The 18701-nt window shown below is 44.7% G+C and overlaps 1 protein-coding gene across 5 annotated transcripts in view; it reads right to left on the minus strand.

The window, feature by feature from the left end:
- Nucleotides 1-18701, minus strand: part of LOC133491575 (glutamate receptor 4) — a 112087-nt gene that overhangs the window by 45051 nt on the left and 48335 nt on the right. For all 5 annotated transcript variants that reach the window (XR_009792439.1, XM_061802862.1, XM_061802861.1 and 2 more), the window contains exon 4: nucleotides 1519-1758. Coding sequence is in view for 4 of the 5 variants with exons in the window: in XM_061802862.1 (XP_061658846.1) it covers nucleotides 1519-1758 (240 nt within the window). In the remaining variant the exon portion in view is untranslated. The remainder of the gene's footprint in view (nucleotides 1-1518; nucleotides 1759-18701) is intronic.

Below are 18701 nucleotides of genomic sequence, written 5' to 3' on the forward strand. Positions count from 1 at the left end.
TTATGGTTTCAGTCATAATGGCCCTCTGACTAAGTGGCCCCCGATAAAAATGAGTTTGACACCCCTGATTTAGAGTTTTTAATTAATGTTGCATGTTTTTGGGATCTGGGAGGCAATCAGACAAAATCTACAGGCCGAATTCGTCATTAGACAGCTAGAAATTACAAAAATGATTCCAGAATGGCTGCTTCAAATCAAAATGGCGGACTGCCTGTGTGCTTTCAGAAGCGGGTTCTTGAGTCTTTTTCGTGGGTCGACTGATGCCTACCATATTTGATTTTCGCAAGTGAGTATTAAAACAATTGAAAAGAAGTTGATTTTCCCAGGAGTAGTCCATTCAGGTACAACCACTTGTACTGGCCAAAAATTGACCTAAAATGGCAGATTCAAACTAAAATTGCAGGCTGACTGTTTTGTGGCATAGGTTATTGGGAATATTTTATTGTGGGTCTTCTCATGATACTACGTTTTTTCATGGAGGAATCCGGTTAGTATGTCCCTTTAAGTGATTCAAAAATATCTGTCTCAAACCAAATTGTCAGAGTTTCTGTTTTTTTTGGGGTCATAGTTTCTTGAAAGTTTTCTTGTGGGTCTACTAATTGTCACGAACCTCCGGCACAGGGGCGGACCCAAATGCAGGACTTTGAGGCAGGGGCATGATGTTCAATGTAGTTTATTCCGGAAACTGGGTCATACACGGTGTAGCAGTCCAACAACCACTTGTACTGGCCAAAAATGGGCCAAAATGGCAGATTCAAACTAAAATAGATGGCTGACTGTTTGTTTTATGGCATAGGTTGTTGGGAATATTTTATTGTTTATATTATATTAATATTTTATTGAATTATTTATTGTGGGTCTACTCATGATGGTCCAGAATTTCACTTTTTTTTTTTTTTTTTTTTTTGGTCATAGGTTCTTGAAAGTTTTTCGTACAGAAACGCTAGGCTAGGCGGGGTCCGGAAGACATGCAGCAAGTTCCGATGACTATGGTGCAAACTAACAACCCAACAGGACAGGATCAAATAAAGGGCACAGAATCGCCGTGACTAGGGTTACTCTAACTTATGCGTAGAGCGTAGAGTAAATGCAACTCACTAATGCGAGGCAAGGAACTGGCAAATGCCAGTGACAGCCTGCTAGACCGTGTATGACCCAGTTTCCGGAAGAAACTACATTGACCATGATGCCTCTGCCTTGAAGTCCTGCATTTGTCTAATTACAGTCCCAATGTGAAACAGCTGTGAGCGGTGACAGGTGTCCACGCCCCTCTTGACGGCGACCAAGTCTTGCTCATGTCACTAATTGACCACCAAGGCTATTAAATTTCACAGCATTCGGTGAAACTGGTTTTGTGATTTTTAACTGTCCTCGGGGCACCACCCGGTGGGTTTGAGAGGTCTGAGACCACTAAATCATCGTTTTCATTCGGATACAAGTACCCACCGACTTCGGCGAGCCTTGGCGTATGTCCGAGCACCAAAATACAAAAGATAAATGAGACACGGTAAAGCTCACCCCGGTCGGTGTCGTAGAGAAAGACGAACTTGTTCCAGTCGTAGTGGTCCAGCAGGGACAAGAGCGCCCCCCGGATGGACGGGCGTAGTTGCAAGGTGAACTGGCTCTCGCCCTCGGTGGGGAAGCTGGGCGTGATGAGGGAGATGTGGAGGGCGCTGCAGAACGACGTCAGCGTGTGCACCGAGCGCTTGTCGTAGAGGCCGAAGATGGCGAAGACACCTCGGGAGTACTGAGAGCAAACTGCGGGGGCAGAAGAAACGTGTTAATCAGTGAGGCGAAAGGATTAAAGCCCATGAAATATGAAATTCTTTTTTTGTTTGGTTGTTCGGGAGGGCAAGTGCCTTACAAATAATCGGTGCATCACACCAGCAATCAACGCACCTCATTGCAGAGGGCATTCCAAGGGTTAATCTGCTCGTTTAGAACTTCTGTGATTTGTGAAGTTACAGTACAGGGTACAATAAATCCATCCATCCATTTCCTTAGCTGCTTATCCTCACAAGGGTCGCGGGAGGTGCTGGAACCTATCCCAACTGGTTGCCAGCCAATCGCAGGGCACATAGAGACAAACAGCCTCACTCACAATCACACCTAGGGGCAATTTAGAGTGTCCAGTGAATGTTGCATGTTTTTGGGATGTGGGAGGAAACCCGAGTTCCCGGAGAAAAGCCACACAAGCACGGGGAGAACATGCAAACTCCACACAAGGAGTGGCTGGGATTGAACCTGGGTCCTCTGAACTGTGAGGCCAACGCTTTCCAGCTTCTCCATCTTGCCGCCGGTAAAGTATATAATCAGTGAAATTTCATTTCTTTACTTTTGTAGATTTAAGTCCATACTTTAATCCATCCAATAGCCAAACCGCTCATTCTCACAAGGGTAACGGGTAAGATGGAGCCTATCCCGGCTAGCTTCGGGGGAAAGGCGGGCTACGCCCTGAACTGGTCGCCAGTTGGTCGACCGCAGGGCAGATAGACATCATCACTGAGGGGGAATCGATCCCACACTGTCCACACCAAAGTCAGGCGTGTGTATCCCCACTTTTATATTTTTACAAAAAGTTCAAACACCTGCAATACACAGTATATGTATAATGTATTACTGTTGAAGTACAAAATGAGTACTTGTGTGAATATCTCCTTTATGGAGTTGTTAGCAGTTACCCTGCCAACAGCATTAAAAAGAAAAAAAAATGAAACAAGAACAAGACGCAGAGCAACAATGGCGACCGATCGCCCACTTTAATTCCTTTAAAGGCCGCCACGACACAGTCAACACAGATCAAACCCACTTCCCCCCCCCAAAAAAAAAAACCCACAATGCTTTTTTTTTTTTTCTTCTACTTTCATCTGTGAAGCGGTGCTCTCGAGAAATTTCCTCCCCGCTATCAAAACGGTACAAAAGCATGCACGCCGGGCCACACTTTGAACCGGCAAGGAAAAAAACGACTGCCGGGTTTCCCAAAGGAGATCTTATTGTGGAAAGAGTGTCCCTGTGAACTGGAATTGCCCCTCACAGGGCAATACGACAGGAAGCTAATGAGCATCCTTGCCCTTAGCGAACCTACTGAAAGAAGAGACGTCACGGCAGCAAACATTGGAACTTGATGTCATCACTGATCTAAAAAAAAAAAATCATAAAATAAAAACACTGGATAGCACATACATATCTAGTGGTGTGTCGATTTGTTGAAGCCCGTTGGCCGCCATTTTGGTACTCCCAAAATGTGTGGCGGACGTGGTTTACAGGTTGGATTACGACGTGGTTTTTCCTCAAAATTTGGCATGTAGAATTAAAACTGGCCGTGCCAGTTTGACATTTTTTTTTCAGTTCGGGTAACATGAATGATTTTTAATTCAATTTGGTGAACTAAAAAAGGTGAAATGCAAAGGAAAGACAAAGAACACCGTGACGAGCAAGAAATCTTGCATATTACCTCGGGCCCGATTTCCGTGACATCGCACTGTCATCATAACATAGCAGAAAAACTAAGCATTTTTGTTGTCATAAAAAAACATTACATTTTAAGTCAATCAGTAAGATATATTTTTGGAAATAATGACCCGCAATGGGAAAATACATGCTAACCGCATTGTTCATTTGTTGTCTCTGCGACGTCCTATTTCAGACAAAATTCAGACCCGTTTCCTCGCATTTGATAAATTCAATTTGCAGAGTTCTGTATTGTGAAATTCAACAAAAAAATTCACAGAAAATGTGTTTTCTTGCTTATCCACAGATGAAGTTTGGGAAAATATTGACATTGCTTTTTCACAAAAAAACGTCGGCCAATAAAGGTGAACCAGAGCGTGAACAGTGAACAACAACAACAACAACCATAAACAAAAATGTGTTCAAGTGAATTAAGCGCACCAGAAAATTAAAAAAAAAACCTTTACAAACAAACTTTAACAGTGTCAAAGTAAATCTTTCTAATTTATCTGTGGAATGGTTTCTCACGGCCACAAAACTGGCGATTAACAGGATTAATGGGAGTATCAAGATGGTGGATGGCGACTTCAATTTTGGTGGCCAATGAGCCGTCCAGTATTTTTTTTTCTTTTTTTAGATCACTGGAGAAAACTTTCTACCAGTCGTTTGTCATGACATAACGGGGGGAGGGGGGGGGGGAGACTACATTGACATTCAATAGATGTTTTATTGATCAAATTTAGACAAAAGTGCAAAGTCTCCACAGATATATTTCCAAATTGGGTGTTCTTTATCATTTAAAAGCAAGTTTCTGGTAATATGCTGCTAATCCCAAAGGGTGAACAGGCCATGTACCTCCATTACTCACAAATATTATACTCACTAGTTATTGTATTTCTTGAGACAACATGTCATTTTTTAAATACCCTTCAGTACTATTAAAATCCCAATATGTTACACAAAACTGATATTTATGGCAAAAACGTCCAGGCCACGGTGATGAAACGTTCAAACCGTAGCTAGCTATCTTAGCTTCTTGAACCGTGAAAGTGGCGAGAAACGCACTGGTCGGCCTGGTTGTTTTGGGAGTATCAAGATGGCGGATATCAATGAGCTATCAAGTCTTTTTTTTGTTGTTGTTTTTTTTTAGATCAGTGGATGTCACCATCACGTCACTCTGGAAACACCTTCCCGTTGCCGCTCCATTACGCATCTCTCAAACGGTGAGTCGCTGTACTTTTACAGCGGCGCCTCACCTGATACAAGTTTTTCGAGCTAGGCCGATTTTTTTTTGTCGCCGAACGCTAAACGGCGGCAGCTAACGTCACAGCGAGCGGCGGATAGTGAGCAGTTCAAGACGCGGCGCTGCGCTGCACAGTTGAGACAAAAACGAAAGAGAATGAAAGGATTTCACTTTTCAAGGTACTGCTACAGGCTCGAACGCGTCTTGTGTGACTGCGCGTGAAATCTCGAGAGAGGACATCAGTGGGCTGTGCGGATTTTCATCCTTCTTTACTGCTCGAGTGCACCTGCTCTTGACCGCGACGCCGCTGCTCCTGAGGGCCATGATCCCTCAATGTGGACACACACAGACACACACACACACACACACCACACACACACACATATATATGCACTAGTGGAAATGGCAGCTTCACTAACAACATATCAGCGTGCATGTAAGGTATGGAAAGCTGACAAACTTTGTCTCCTCCTGCCTCTTAACTGCCACCCGTTCATTTTATTTTCCACGCCGTCAGCCTCGTAGGACACCCGAGAGACGCGACCGGTGGGGAACCGACGTCGTTCATTTCAAAACACCGACACGCTTTTATTGCTTTGAGGTGCGTCCGGTCGTGGGGACGCACAAGCGCGTGTGGCGGTTTCCTGCCGAGGCGCCTCCGACGGGGACAAGTGACAAAACGGTGGTGAATTGAATCATAAGTTCGAGTCGTTTTTGAAACACTGCGTCAAAAACGTCAATTTCATTTGTATTTGGTTTTCGGGGCAAATCTTCGAAATGGGCACAGTTGACCCCGAGCGCCAATCACATTAGATGGCTTTCAGAAAAAAAAAAGCCAGACAATTTAGCGTCGCCGACAGTGAAGAAAATAAGTATTTGAACACCCTGCTGTATTGCGAGTTCTCCCACTTCGAAATCACGGAGGGGTCTGAAATTTTCATCACAGGTGCATGTCCACCGTGAGAGAAATAATCTTAAAATAAAAATCCAGATATCACAATTTTTTTTTAACAATTTATTTGTGTGATACACCTGCAAATAAATATTTGAACACCTGAGAAAAACAAGGTTAATATTTGGTATAGTCGCCTTTGTTTGCAATTGCAGAGGTCAAACGTTTCCTGTAGTTGTTCACCAGGTTTGCACACGCTGCAGGAGGGATTTTGGCCCACGCCTCCACGCAGATCTTCTCTAGACCAGACAGGTTTCCGGGCTATCGCTGAGAAACACGGAGTTTCAGCTCCCTCCAAAGATTTTCTATTGGGTTTAGGTCTGGAGACTGGAGAGGCCACGCCAGAACCTTGATATGCTTCTTACGGGGCCACTCCTCGGTTTTCCTGGCTGTGTGTTTCGGGTCCTTGTCGTGTTGAAAGACCCAGCCACGACCCATCTTCAATGCTCTGAGGTTGTTCCCCAAAATCCCACAATACATGGCCACGGTCATCCTCTCCTTAACACACTGCAGTCGTCCTGTCCCATTTGCAAAAAAACACCCCCAAAGCATGATTCTACCACCGCCATGCTTCACAGTAGGGACGGTGTTCTTGGGATGGAACTCATCATTCGTCTTCCTCCAAACACGGTTAGTGGAATTATGACCAAAAAGTTCAATTTTGCTCTCATCTGACCACAAAACGTCGTAGCCACCAAATGTTCTCGTTCATCAATGAATCTTCCTCCCTGTTCTAGTTCAGCCCATGAGACATTTTTCCATCGTCCTGTTATGATGCGCCTCTGCACCAAACTGCTAGCAAAACCGTTGTCAGCCGTTTGATTGTGCGATGAAAACACAATTTCTTTACGTTTTGTTTTTTATTACCACAGCGCAAAAGCCAACCCTAACCCAATAGTGGACGATCCATCCGCGCCATAGCGGGCTCACGCGCCATGCACCGCTGCGACCGCGTGATAGGACGGTCGAGGGTGGGTGTGCCTGCGAAATCCCGGCCCCCGGTCCATTTAGCCCCACACCAGCGGTGACCCTGAAAGCTCATCCGTTGGCATCACACTCCGTTGCACAAACAGGTCACACACACGCACACATTGTGCAGCAGCTGATCAATGCTTCAGACTTGCGTGCGGGTGACACACAAATAAGTTCAACATGTCATTTCTACTGTTTTTCTACTTCGGAGCGCTTAACAGCTTTGTTGTCAGGTGCTCAGGGTGGAAATGTGAAGACCTGTGATCTCAATATAAAAATGTATCAAATAAGTAATATTCCAAGTCAAATAAATCCACGGACGGTTGACGGCAATTTACAAAGCGCCTACGGATGAACACCGATCCGCGACGGTTGCGGATGATGCGGTTTTGTACTTACGGCGTTTTCCTGTGACCTGGCGGAAACTCGGACACATAATCAGCAATACTAGTCTTCATGTTTTTATACTACATTTTAGTCATAGCTAGCTGTTTGTGATATTCAGGAGGTATAAGATGAGTTTGTTTTCCCTCATTGTGTCCCCGGAATTTAATTATGGGAAGTTATTTACGTACATGTGGTAATATTAAATCAATGGCGCCATTGAATATCTTATTGATTGGCAAAGGTCTTAATACCGCCCGAAAACGAATAACTCCACGCGTCAACCCGTGATCCGAGAATCGCCTCTGATGTAGAAGTCAATTCCGTCTGTTCCCGGGATCGGAAAACCCGCGGCGTATTCCGGCCGACGTTTCGGGGGCGAGAGGCGTGATACGGCCTCGGGTCGGTTGAGTGAGATCCAACGGCTAGAAATGTGCGTTTAGAGGAGTTTAACAACATCAATTCTCATCACGAGATCAAGCGCAGAAAAAAAAAAAAAAAAAAAAAAACATCTCCATCGACCCAAAACGACGACGGAGCAAGTGGGTGGAAAATAAAGCATGGAAAGTTAAAAAAAAAAAAAAAAAAATATGATGGAACTTCTGCGAGAGGAATAATAGCGGAGTCTGTTTCAATCAACTGCTGGTAAATATAACAATAATAATTGTAATAGCTAATCAAATTACAATGGTGTTTTTTTTTTAAATATACTACAATATACTTAACTTCATATCTTGATATTACAAACAGTTAACCCATTTTTACACCTGTCAGTCAAGAATGTTCAAATACTACTGAAACCTCAAATTATGTTCTGTATTTAAATGATTCATAAATATCTAAAGGAACCCATCCATCCAATTTCATTGCCGCTTGTCCTCACTAGGGTCGCGGGGAGTGCTGGAGCCTATCCCAGTTGTCAACGGGCAGGAGGCGGGGGACACCCCGAACTGGTTGCCAGCCAATCGCAGGGCACATAAAGACAAACAGCCGCACTCACAATCACACCTAGGGGCAATTAATGTTGCATGTTTTGGGGATGTGGGAGGAAACCAGAGTGCCTAGAGGAAAGCCACACAGGCACGGGGGAGAACATGCAAACTCCACACAGGCGGGTCCAGGATTGAACCCAGGACCTCAGAACTGTGGGGCCAACGCTTTCCATCTGCCTTAAAATTTATATTCCTTTAGCTAGGCGGCACGGTGGCGCAGCTGGCAAAGCTCCGGCACTCCCCGCGACCCTTGTGAGGATAAGCGACTAGGTAAATGGCTGGATGGATACATATTCAATCGTTTTAAACTCATTTATGACCATAACACGCAGCATGTCACACTGAGCTATGGGAACAATTTCCAATATGAAGAAGAATCACAAGTCAAACAGGACCAGCTGAACCTTAGAAGCTTTCATTTTTTGTCGTTGGAATCAAATCTTTGCAACAGGACAGAGGGCGCGACGTCCTTATGCGCGTGTGTGTGTCAACTTAAATAAAGCACCGCACGCATGTCCGCTTTTGTGCACATTCATTTACCTTCGGCGTCACACACGCACACATATAGAGGGGATATAAAGAAGAAGATCCAAGGGAAGCGGGAGAGTCCCACTGGACATCACGGCAACACATTTTGCCATCATGCATGAGGGCCGCTGCGCACACATATTGTATGAAGACACGCATTCACACACACACACACACACACACACGCACACACACACACACACACACACACACACACACACACACACACACGTGTACGCTGCACTTCTGTCAGCTCGCCGTTTGTCTCCGAGCGTGCCTCGGCTTTCAAAGTGATGGCCGGGGGGGCCAGCGCACTCATCACTTCCACGCGGGGCTGTCTCCAAATTAGGCAGCCTGACACTGCATGTTGAAAAGCATTAACGGTCGCTTTTGACGCCGCGCGCGGCGATAACTTTATAAGGCCGCGCTCCTCTCTAATTAAACTGCACGTCTCCGTCCGTCTCCGCGGTGTTTAAAAACGAGAGCCGAGTAAATAAGGAAACGGCGACCACGGTGTGTGCAAACAGGGGCCGGGGGGCATCCATTTTCTCAACTATAGATAATTGAGAAGAAGCTACGATGCATTAACTGTATTTGGAATAATACTGAGCAATGTTTCCCGGATTAGACAATTCATCTCATGTCAAGGGGAATTTATCGCAAAACACGAGACTATTACGGCCAAATGTAGCGAGTCCTATTTTTTAAAGGAGCAGATATTGTGGAAAATATATTTTGAAAAAGGCAGCATGGCGAAATAGTGCAGTGTTTACCGACCTTTATTGACGGGGCAAGGCACGTACTTTACAAGAAAAAAAAAATTAAAAAAAATCTCACAGCACACCATCAGACAAAAATGCCACAGAAATAATATAAACTGGTACCTCGACCTATCAAGCTAACACATAATGGGAAACACCATAGACGGGCGAAGGAACCTAGCATCAGTGCTGTGGTGCTTACATCCATTCATCCATTTTCTGAGCCGCTTATCCTCGTCGCGGGAGTGCTGGAGCCTACTCTTAGATTAATTGCATATAAAGTTATCATATTTTCTCTCTTCTTCTTTTCCTTTTGGCTTGTCCCATTAGGGGTCGCCACAGCGTGTCATCTTTTTCCATCTCAGCCCATCTAATCCTATCCAACCTGTTCACTCCGACCGAGAACCTCAACATCTCCATTTCTGCCACCTCCAGTTCTGTTTCCTGTTGTTTCTTCAGTGCCACCGTCTCTAATCCGTACATCATGGCCGGCCTCACCGCTGTTTTATAGACTTTTTCCTTCCGCCTAGCGGAGACTCTTCTGTCACATAAAACACCAGACACCTTTCGCCAGCTGTTCCACCCCGTTTGGACCCGTTTCTTCACTTCCTTACCACACTCTCCATTGCTCTGTATTGTTGACCCCAAGTATTTGAAGTCGTCCACCCTCGCTATCTCTTCTCCATGGAGCTTCACTGCTCCTCCTCCACCACTCACATTCACGCACATATATTCTGTTGTACTTCAGCTAATCTTCATTCCTCTCCTTTCCAGTGCGGGCCTCCATCTTTCTAACTGTTCCTCCGCCTTTCACTGCAGATCACAATATCATCTGCGAACATCATAGTCCAAGGGGATTCCAGTCTAACCTCGTCTGTCAGCCTATCCATTACTACAGCAAACAGGAAGGGGCTCGGCGCGGATCCCTGATGCAGCCCCACCTCCACCTTAAATTCGTCTGACACACCAACGGCACACCTCACCGCTCATATTTGCTCTCTTGGTTGTTGGCTGTTTTTAATCCTTCTTTGCTTAATGTGATGCAATCAAGAGGCCAATTGGGCGCCATGGAAACTTTTGCTACGATGTGCTGAAACAATGTGATGCAATCAAGTTACATTGGGTGCCGTGGAAACACCGGACAGGGATGCAGCAGACAACATAAAGACTGACGATCTCGAGAGGATGGTGAAGACATCGCAAAGACTCATATTAGCTGTTTTTGTCACATTTGCAACAGGAAGCAGAACTGGAGGCAGCAGAAATTTCTCGGAGTGAGCAGGTTGGATAGGATTAGAAATGAGCTCATTCGAGGGACAACCAAAGTTGGATGTTTGCGAGACAAGGTTAGAGAGAGCAGAGTTCGATGGTTTGGACATGTCCAGAGGTGAGAGAGTGAGTATATTGGTAGAAGGTTGTTGAGGATAGAGCTGCAAGGCAAAAGAGCGAGGGAGAGGAAGACCAAAGAATAAGTGGATGGATATTGTGAGGGAGGACATGAAGACTTTGGGTGTTAGAGAGGAAGATGCACGAGAAAGGCTTAGATGGAAAAAGATGACATGCTGTGGTGACCCCTAATTGGGACAAGCTGAAAGGAAAAGAAGAAAAAGAAGAAGCTTTGTCACATTTGCTTTATTGTGATGCGGACCAGAAGAAGAATTAAAATAAGTATCCGTGGAGATGTGGGCAGAACGGGTTGGAGATTGTTGAAGAGACATCCTACGTTCTCCTCGCGAGCAAGAAGTTCCTCTTGTCTTCCTTCCTTGAGAAATTGTACTTTAAATGTCCTGGGTTGCGTGAGCCTGGCTATCACCGGACACGTTACTGACCATGTCCCTGACTAAGCAAAAGCCTGCGTAAACCTGACACCTATCTCAGCTGTCAGCTGTCAGGAGGCAGGGTACACCCTGAACTGGTTGCCAGCCAATCGCAGGGCACATAGAGGCAAACAGACGTACTCACAATCACACCTTGGTGTGATTTAGTGCCCAATTAATTTTTGGGATATGGGAGGAAACTGGAGTGCCTGGATAAAACCCGCGCAGGCACGGGGAGAACATGCAAAGTCCACACAGGCGGGTCCGGGATTGAACTCTTGAACCTCAGAACTGTGAGGCCGACGCTTTCCAGCTTCTCCACCGTGCCGCAATTCATAAATATGTGGTAATAATTAAAAAAAAAAAAAAAAAAAAAAAAAAAATCACAAAACTATAACGACATCACGAGTGTTGCTCCTGACTGTTAATAAGCTGATTTCAAAACAGTAAACCTACAGTGAAATAACAGATTTACATTTCTACAGATAAAAGTGTCTAATAATCATTTATGACATGTTCTCTTCATGAAGTACTTGGGTGTCAATGGTTTTAACCCCCTACCTCCTGGGGTGGGGGGTGGGGGGTAATAATCTCATACCTGACACCACGTCCTGCCTATTGACTCGATACTTAATCATTGCTCATTATTGGGCCGACGCTGGAGCACAGTCCTCTTCCCTAAACGTATTAGGCTATTAAAACAGCAAGAGATGCCTGAATACATTCACGTAGTCGAGTAAATAAATTCAATCAAACAAAATGCCGCACATCCATCACGTTGGCAGAGTGTTGTATAAAATCAGAACTGAAGTGGCGCGACACAATTACACTAAGTGCGTTTACCCGCCGCATATATGAGCCCGTTGGCGGCAGAGGCATATGACAGACAAAAAGGGTAAAATATAGTTAGTTATGAATGCATGCAGACACCAGCAGCGGCACCCGGGGCTTGTCGCCACCACCGCCACCACGGAATCCGCTCGAGCTGAAACACATTTATGTCGCCAGACATCAAAACACAACAAATATCAGCGCTAATATTGTAGCGGAGAACCTCGAAGCGGATTGCCGGGGGCGCCTTAAAAATGAATATTTTAAGTGCCGGCGCCGTGGGACGCGTGAACCAAACTACTTGTAACCACTTAGCATCAATAAAACATGAGATAACCAGAAGAAGGGGCGAGAGCATGGGAAATTTATTGGGAAGTATCATGAATATCATCGGAACAGACTTCTAGACTCTCTTGCTTAACCGTCACAACCGCATCAGTGCGACACTGGTGGCAAACTACAATCTACAGTTAGATAGCTGAATTTCGAAGCCTAAATTAAATCCTAAAACTAAGCTACGATCCTTTTATCCAAATTTTGTGGAAAACCTATGGAACCTTCTCCACCAAATGCTCTTTATTGAAGCCTTTGGTCTACACCAAGGACAACCTCACCAAACAATGCCCAATCATTTAATCTCATCTTAAGGTACCAGACTCTTCTGTCTCACCCATAATGACCAAAATCTTCAGTCTTACCTCAGGCTACCAAAACCTTCAGTCTCACCAACTGCTAACAAATCAGCCCGTTTCACCCAACACGACCAAAATCATCAATCTTGCCTACTGCTACCAACACATCGGAAACAAAACCTTGGGTCTGAGTAAATGATACCAACGTTTCATGTATGAGTACAAAAACTGACAAAAATGATACAAAAACCTTTCGTGTCAGCTCATCTATAGCCCTCTACGTAGGGCTACAGACTCATAGAACACTACCAAAAATTTGTCTCTCATAATACTATAAAAGCCTCCGTTCTCAATAAATGCTACCAATGTCATAACCACAACACTAGGGCGGACCCAAATGCACGATTCGGTTGACAGGAAGGCGGTTAAAGGAAGAACTTTATTCGTTCCAAGGTCGAATGCCGGAGAGTCAGTCAGAGCGAGCAGTAGTATCAGGAGCGTCAAGCTTACCGGGTTGGTCGGAGGACAGGCGGAGGTGGGTACACAGGGGTTCAGGATCAGGAATGCGTAAGCGCGGGAACGAGGCATGGATGGCAACGATCTGGCAAAGCCAGACCGTCCGCTGGGTCCTATATATACTAAGGTTCATTATAGCTGATGAGGCGCAGGTGTGCAGGGGACCTGCACAGCCAGGGCTGGACCGGCAGGACCATGAAAACCAAAGTATTTGGTTGCCTCTTATGTGATTGTAGCTTTTAGTGTTTTCTCATGCTACCAAAACCATCTCCCCAAAGCTACCCAATTATTTAGTCTCACTTTTATCCTTAACAGTCTTTGGCCTTATGCAACTTCAGTCTTGAGTCATGCTTAAAGGTATCAGAATTCAGTCTCAGCTAACATTACCAAAGTCTTCATTCCTACCTGAACTTAAAATCTTCCATCTCACGTAAAACAACCAGTCTTCGGACTCACCTAAAATGACCAAAGACTTCTGTCTCACCAAACATTGCGCCTTGCAAAATCCTTTTAGGCTACCATTCTTCTGTGTCACCCACTGCGATCAAAACTTTAGGTCTCAAGTAAAATCCTTCTGTCCCACCAAATGCTACCAAAACCAGTGATCCAGATATCTCTATCAAGGTCCTCAGTCATACATAAGGCAATCAAAGTTTTCAGTCTCACATATCAAAATACTGAGTTTCAAGGAATGCTATGAAAGTCTTCGGTCTCATCTAATGTTAACAAAATCCAACCATCTTAATCCTACTCAAGCAGTCTACTAACCAAAGCTTTGGGCACCACCCATCGCTTTATACTTGCAGCTGTATGTCAGCCTAAGGGTTTAGAAAAGAGCTGCAGAATGAGATCTCAGCTTCCTATTCATTCAAGACGACTGCTGATAAGGTAAAACAAAGTGACACATGGGCGTGCCCAAATATTAGACGCGCACTTCTGCATGCGTGGATTGAGTCATTCCGGGACAGGATGTTTGGAAGGATAAAGTTCACTCTGCTTCACTGATTTTTGAGACAGCGAGTCCACCCATCCACCCTTAAACCATGGCAGAGCTGGGAGGACAACAGTTTTTTTTTTTTGTTTTCCCTCTGAGCTGACACTGTCAGAACGTTTCAGTGTCATATCTGCGGCGCTGAGTGGAAAAGCACACAGGCTCGCAGTGGTGGGTCCTTCCTCAAGCTTGGTCTCGAGATCACCAGGGAGGAGCAGACGGGCAGATGTATTCTCCTTACTCGTGCACCACTGCCGACCTGGACGGAGGGGAGGTGAACGACAGCCGGGAGTCGGGCAAAATGGGGAAAAGAGGGAGAGGGGGGGGCTAAAAGAGGACACAGCACAAGAGCAAAGTCTCAGCATGCAAAAGAGAGTCCGATTGAAGAGGGCTAATATCCTCACTCTGCCGCTTCGCACCCGCCCACCCGCATGAGTCAACCCTTCCCTTCCTTTCTCGTTCATTTACGTCACACTCATCTCCGCTTCCATTCATGAAAGCATCGGCGGTGTTCATCTAGCTTTTGTAAAAAGGCAGAGTCATGTGCCAAAACTGTGATGTCAGCCGATGAAACACAATATAAGATAACGGGGCTTAACTCCACTATTAGAATATAAAGTAGGCTCAGATTGGTCCAAACGAGTTGGTGCGCTTGATGTCATAACCATCCAGACACCTCACTATTGGTTGTCCCATTTTTATAGCTCTTATCTAGTTTTAGAAGTAATTACTGTATCTAATAATGAAAAAAAAAATAAACTCAAAAGACACTGCTGGGTTACAGCAATCACCACCAAATGTTTGCTACATATTCATTTTAAATATTACTGTTTTTGATGTGTGAGGGTGAAACAAATCGTTCACATGCAACCTTCCCAACCGCACATTCAAAAACAGAAAAATGCAACCTTAACACACTGTAAGATCCAATATTGCCCCTCGCTTCATATCATCTGGGATATTATTCGCAACGACCTACCATAGCTCACATGCTTTGTGCTAGCTTGCGCCGACCACCGCGGAGACATTTGCCCTATTTTTAGAAAGCGCTGAAAGCCGCTCAGACAGGCAGAAAACATCCAAAAGCGCACACGAAATACAACAGAGACGCCGGCTGGGCAGTTATTTACAACTTAATGTCGGCCTCCGGTGAGAGAGGAGCACCCGATATGCAAATTCAAAACATTTTTTAAAAATGAATCCGTGTTGCGCGTGCATGGATTTTCATTAGAACAAATAAGAGGGGGAAAAACCAATACGCTCCACTAATAAGGTCATCATTTCAGCAACAATGAGGCGGGGAAAAAATGGCTCGGGACAATCGTTCTGCCACTTGGTAAGAATCCAATTGTATCCCTTCAAACATGTTGACACGGATTTGTTTGTACCACAGCCAACAACTGTGAAGCCGGGCCAGTCTATTCCCATTAGGCCTGGCAAAGCAAGCAAACAATCAAAAAAATGCATCTGCACTGTCGTGTCCCTCAGCATTCTTTTTGGTTTGCACTGTTTGGGTGGTTTTGATGTTTTTCTCGCCTCACAATCTCTTGAAATAATTGCGGGAAGCAGACTTCATCGTAAAACTGCTTCTCGTTATGGCTGTGAATAACAAGGTCCATATAAAACCACACGAGCAACAGAGTCAATATTGCCGGGATACGAGGTTGATTTGTTCCGTGACCACGATCGTATACCCAATCATCTTTCGTCATTGAAATGAAGGCAAATGACAAACTGTTACATTATCCCCACCTAAAAAAAAACTCCCCAAATTTTGGTGTTTGTGTTATTTAAAAATGAAAATTAGCACCGTACTAAACGGTAATACTGTACTTTACAAACACACAAAACAGTGGAATAACAATTTAATTGAACGTAAAGAATTCAACAATTTTTATATTAATTCTGCAATTTAATTCTTTGTGCTGCTCCTTTTGAAGTACCTATCTTGGCCACTGGGAGACAGTTTAATACTATACAGTAAAGTCAGTACAGCTAAGCAGACTTTCCTAAGGCAAAGCTACTGTATATATTTTTTTAAGTACACAACAAAGATATTTCTTTTATGTTTAGTTTCACAATCTTCACCTGGGAGTAGCAGTAAACACTCTGAAGCTCCTTTTCTGATGAATTGTTCATTATTTGCCAAATTGCTACCAGATAGAGATCAAAAGATAGCGACAGACTGAGGGAACTTCATGGAGTAAATTTGAGGGAGTAAGAGAACAATAAAGATACACAGATATGTGGGAGAGACAGAGAGGGAGCAAGAAAGAGATTAAGGTCGAGAGAAATTAAGATGGAGAGCAAGCGATAGAGAGACAGAGTGATGGATGAAATGATAGATCAAGGGAGAAAGCGCTAGAGATTGATAGAGCTGGAAAGAACGAGATCCAAAGATTGAGAAAAGAGCGAGAATGCCAGATGAGTGCGTTTGACCAAGATGAGATGGACAGATAGCTAGCTAGTTAGATGGTCAGATCTATAGAAAGCTAGAAAAAGAGAGTGAGCAATAGATAGAGACAAAGGAGAAGCAGGAGAGAGAGAGAGAGAGAGAGAGAGAGAGAGAGAGAGAGAGAGAGAGAGAGAGAGAGAGAGAGAGAGGAGAGAGAGAGAGAGAGAGAGAGAGAGAGAGAGAGAGAGAGCGAGAGCAAAGGACGTGAGCGATGGGTTGAAGGTGGTTGGGAAAATCCCATATCCGTATGAACGTAGCTACAAGCAGATAGAAGTCGTAATGAGGAGAAATTCATGCCTGAACAGCGTACCTCAGTGTCGGGGGTCACACCGATGGAGACTCAGTATTGTATATTTGTGTGTATGGTTGCCAGTGTGCGTCCAAGGGGTGGAAGTTTGAAGCTAGAGGCTAAGTCACGGGCAAACGCCAGCTGGGTGCTCACAGGAGCGCGGGCGCCCAATTTGTGCTCGTCCACGCCGCCAATTACGGGAAGAGGGAAGGGCTACTTTGTTCCATCGCCAATCCTCGGCGATTTGAAAACGAGCGGCAAGCGTTTCCGCGCGCGTACACGCCGCAGCTCTTCCTTCCGAAATACGCCCTGCCGGTGAAGGTAAACACGTTGCATTATTCAAAGGGACCGTGAATAATCCAGAGACCGTGTTACGTTCGCAGGCCTCGTGCAACAACATGCGTTCTATTTCCCCCGGCATAAAAACAACCGTGACCTCCTAAAATGAGAGTTTGCTTACTCTGATTGGTATGAACTTTCACAAGTACAGTCAACTGACACTATCTGTGAACGATATGGACAGGAAAGCGGGGGGGGGGGGGGTATTTGACTCTACCCACCCCTAAAAGTTGTTATAATTATCCATATTATAGTTTATATCACAAACTATCACCTCAAGCCTCCCTGTCCGGTGTTTACATAATACCACCCAAACACTGAAAAACTTCATGTTTTGGCATCAGGTAGGGTATCCGAAGCTTCAAAGCCACTTCCAATTATCATCTAGCAAGTGAATAATTCAATTGCTTTTATTGTAATTGATGAAATCATTAATCAACATTCAATATTGTTTACCATTTCGACCGCTTTAATCCTAAGTGAGCATGCACAAAGACGTTAGTATTTCTCATACGTTCGTTATGAAAAGATTCACTTGTGCTGCGCTACTGCGTCATGCTTGGGTGACACCGACAGCAGTGCTACTGGAACTCGCGAGAGCGTCTGGCTCTTGCTGTCGGTGATGTGCAAAAGGTTGAACACTTTAGTATCTCAGATTAAAAACAGTTTTCATATGTCTCTCGGTCTTATTTATGCTCCACTGAGATTCCACTTTATTTACTTTCCAACGTACCAAGAAGTTTGCAAATTGCTACCCCGCCTCTTCCCGAACCATGTCATCAGATATACAGTAAGACGGGATACCCCATTACGTGAGAAGGGAGGGGGGGAGCACTTGAAACGATCATGACAGATTAAGCATTTGAATGTGTTTTTAAGAATCCGATTACTTGAAAACAGTTTTCACGAGATGGATGAGGGGCCCCAGAAATGTCATGGCCCCATGCTATTGCCTGTGTTTGCCTAAAGCTCAAGTTACCAGGGTCAGTCCAACTTGTGTGCTCAGGCGCTGCATTTAATTTTCAAAACGGGCAAAATCTTTCATCGAGGCGAAAAAAATGAAACGGAAATGCTCGGAGCGACGGATAAAAGAACAGAGCCCACGGGGCATACTTTGTCCAGCCCCGAGCTAGCATGTCAAACAGTGGAAATGGATGGACACAAACGCAACACACCAGACGCGTAAGATCTGCCCAAAAGTCTTTTTGCCCTCAAAAATCAAATCACTCACTCGCTTCGACAGTCAATTCCTGAGGATATTCTTCTCAAACAGACGTCGCCCTTACGAATGAAGTCACAAAATATAAAAGCAAAAGACTCACTGACTTCAGTCCCTCGATGCTGACTGAAACGAGGACGGATTGCATTATGACACGTCTGAAATTTGTCTGATGGTTAAGGTCTTTCCCAAAAACTTTGTTCAAAATCCACATTTTACAACTTTGAACTTTGGAGCTTCCTCTGTACAAAATATTATATCCATGTAGTCGATTGCTGCGAGTGGTCCCTCCACGCAGCCAATATTTCTTCCACCAGGCAGCTCCTGTTT

Source organism: Syngnathoides biaculeatus, chromosome 18 (assembly GCF_019802595.1).
Source record: "Syngnathoides biaculeatus isolate LvHL_M chromosome 18, ASM1980259v1, whole genome shotgun sequence".
Taxonomy (NCBI): Eukaryota; Metazoa; Chordata; class Actinopteri; order Syngnathiformes; family Syngnathidae; genus Syngnathoides; species Syngnathoides biaculeatus.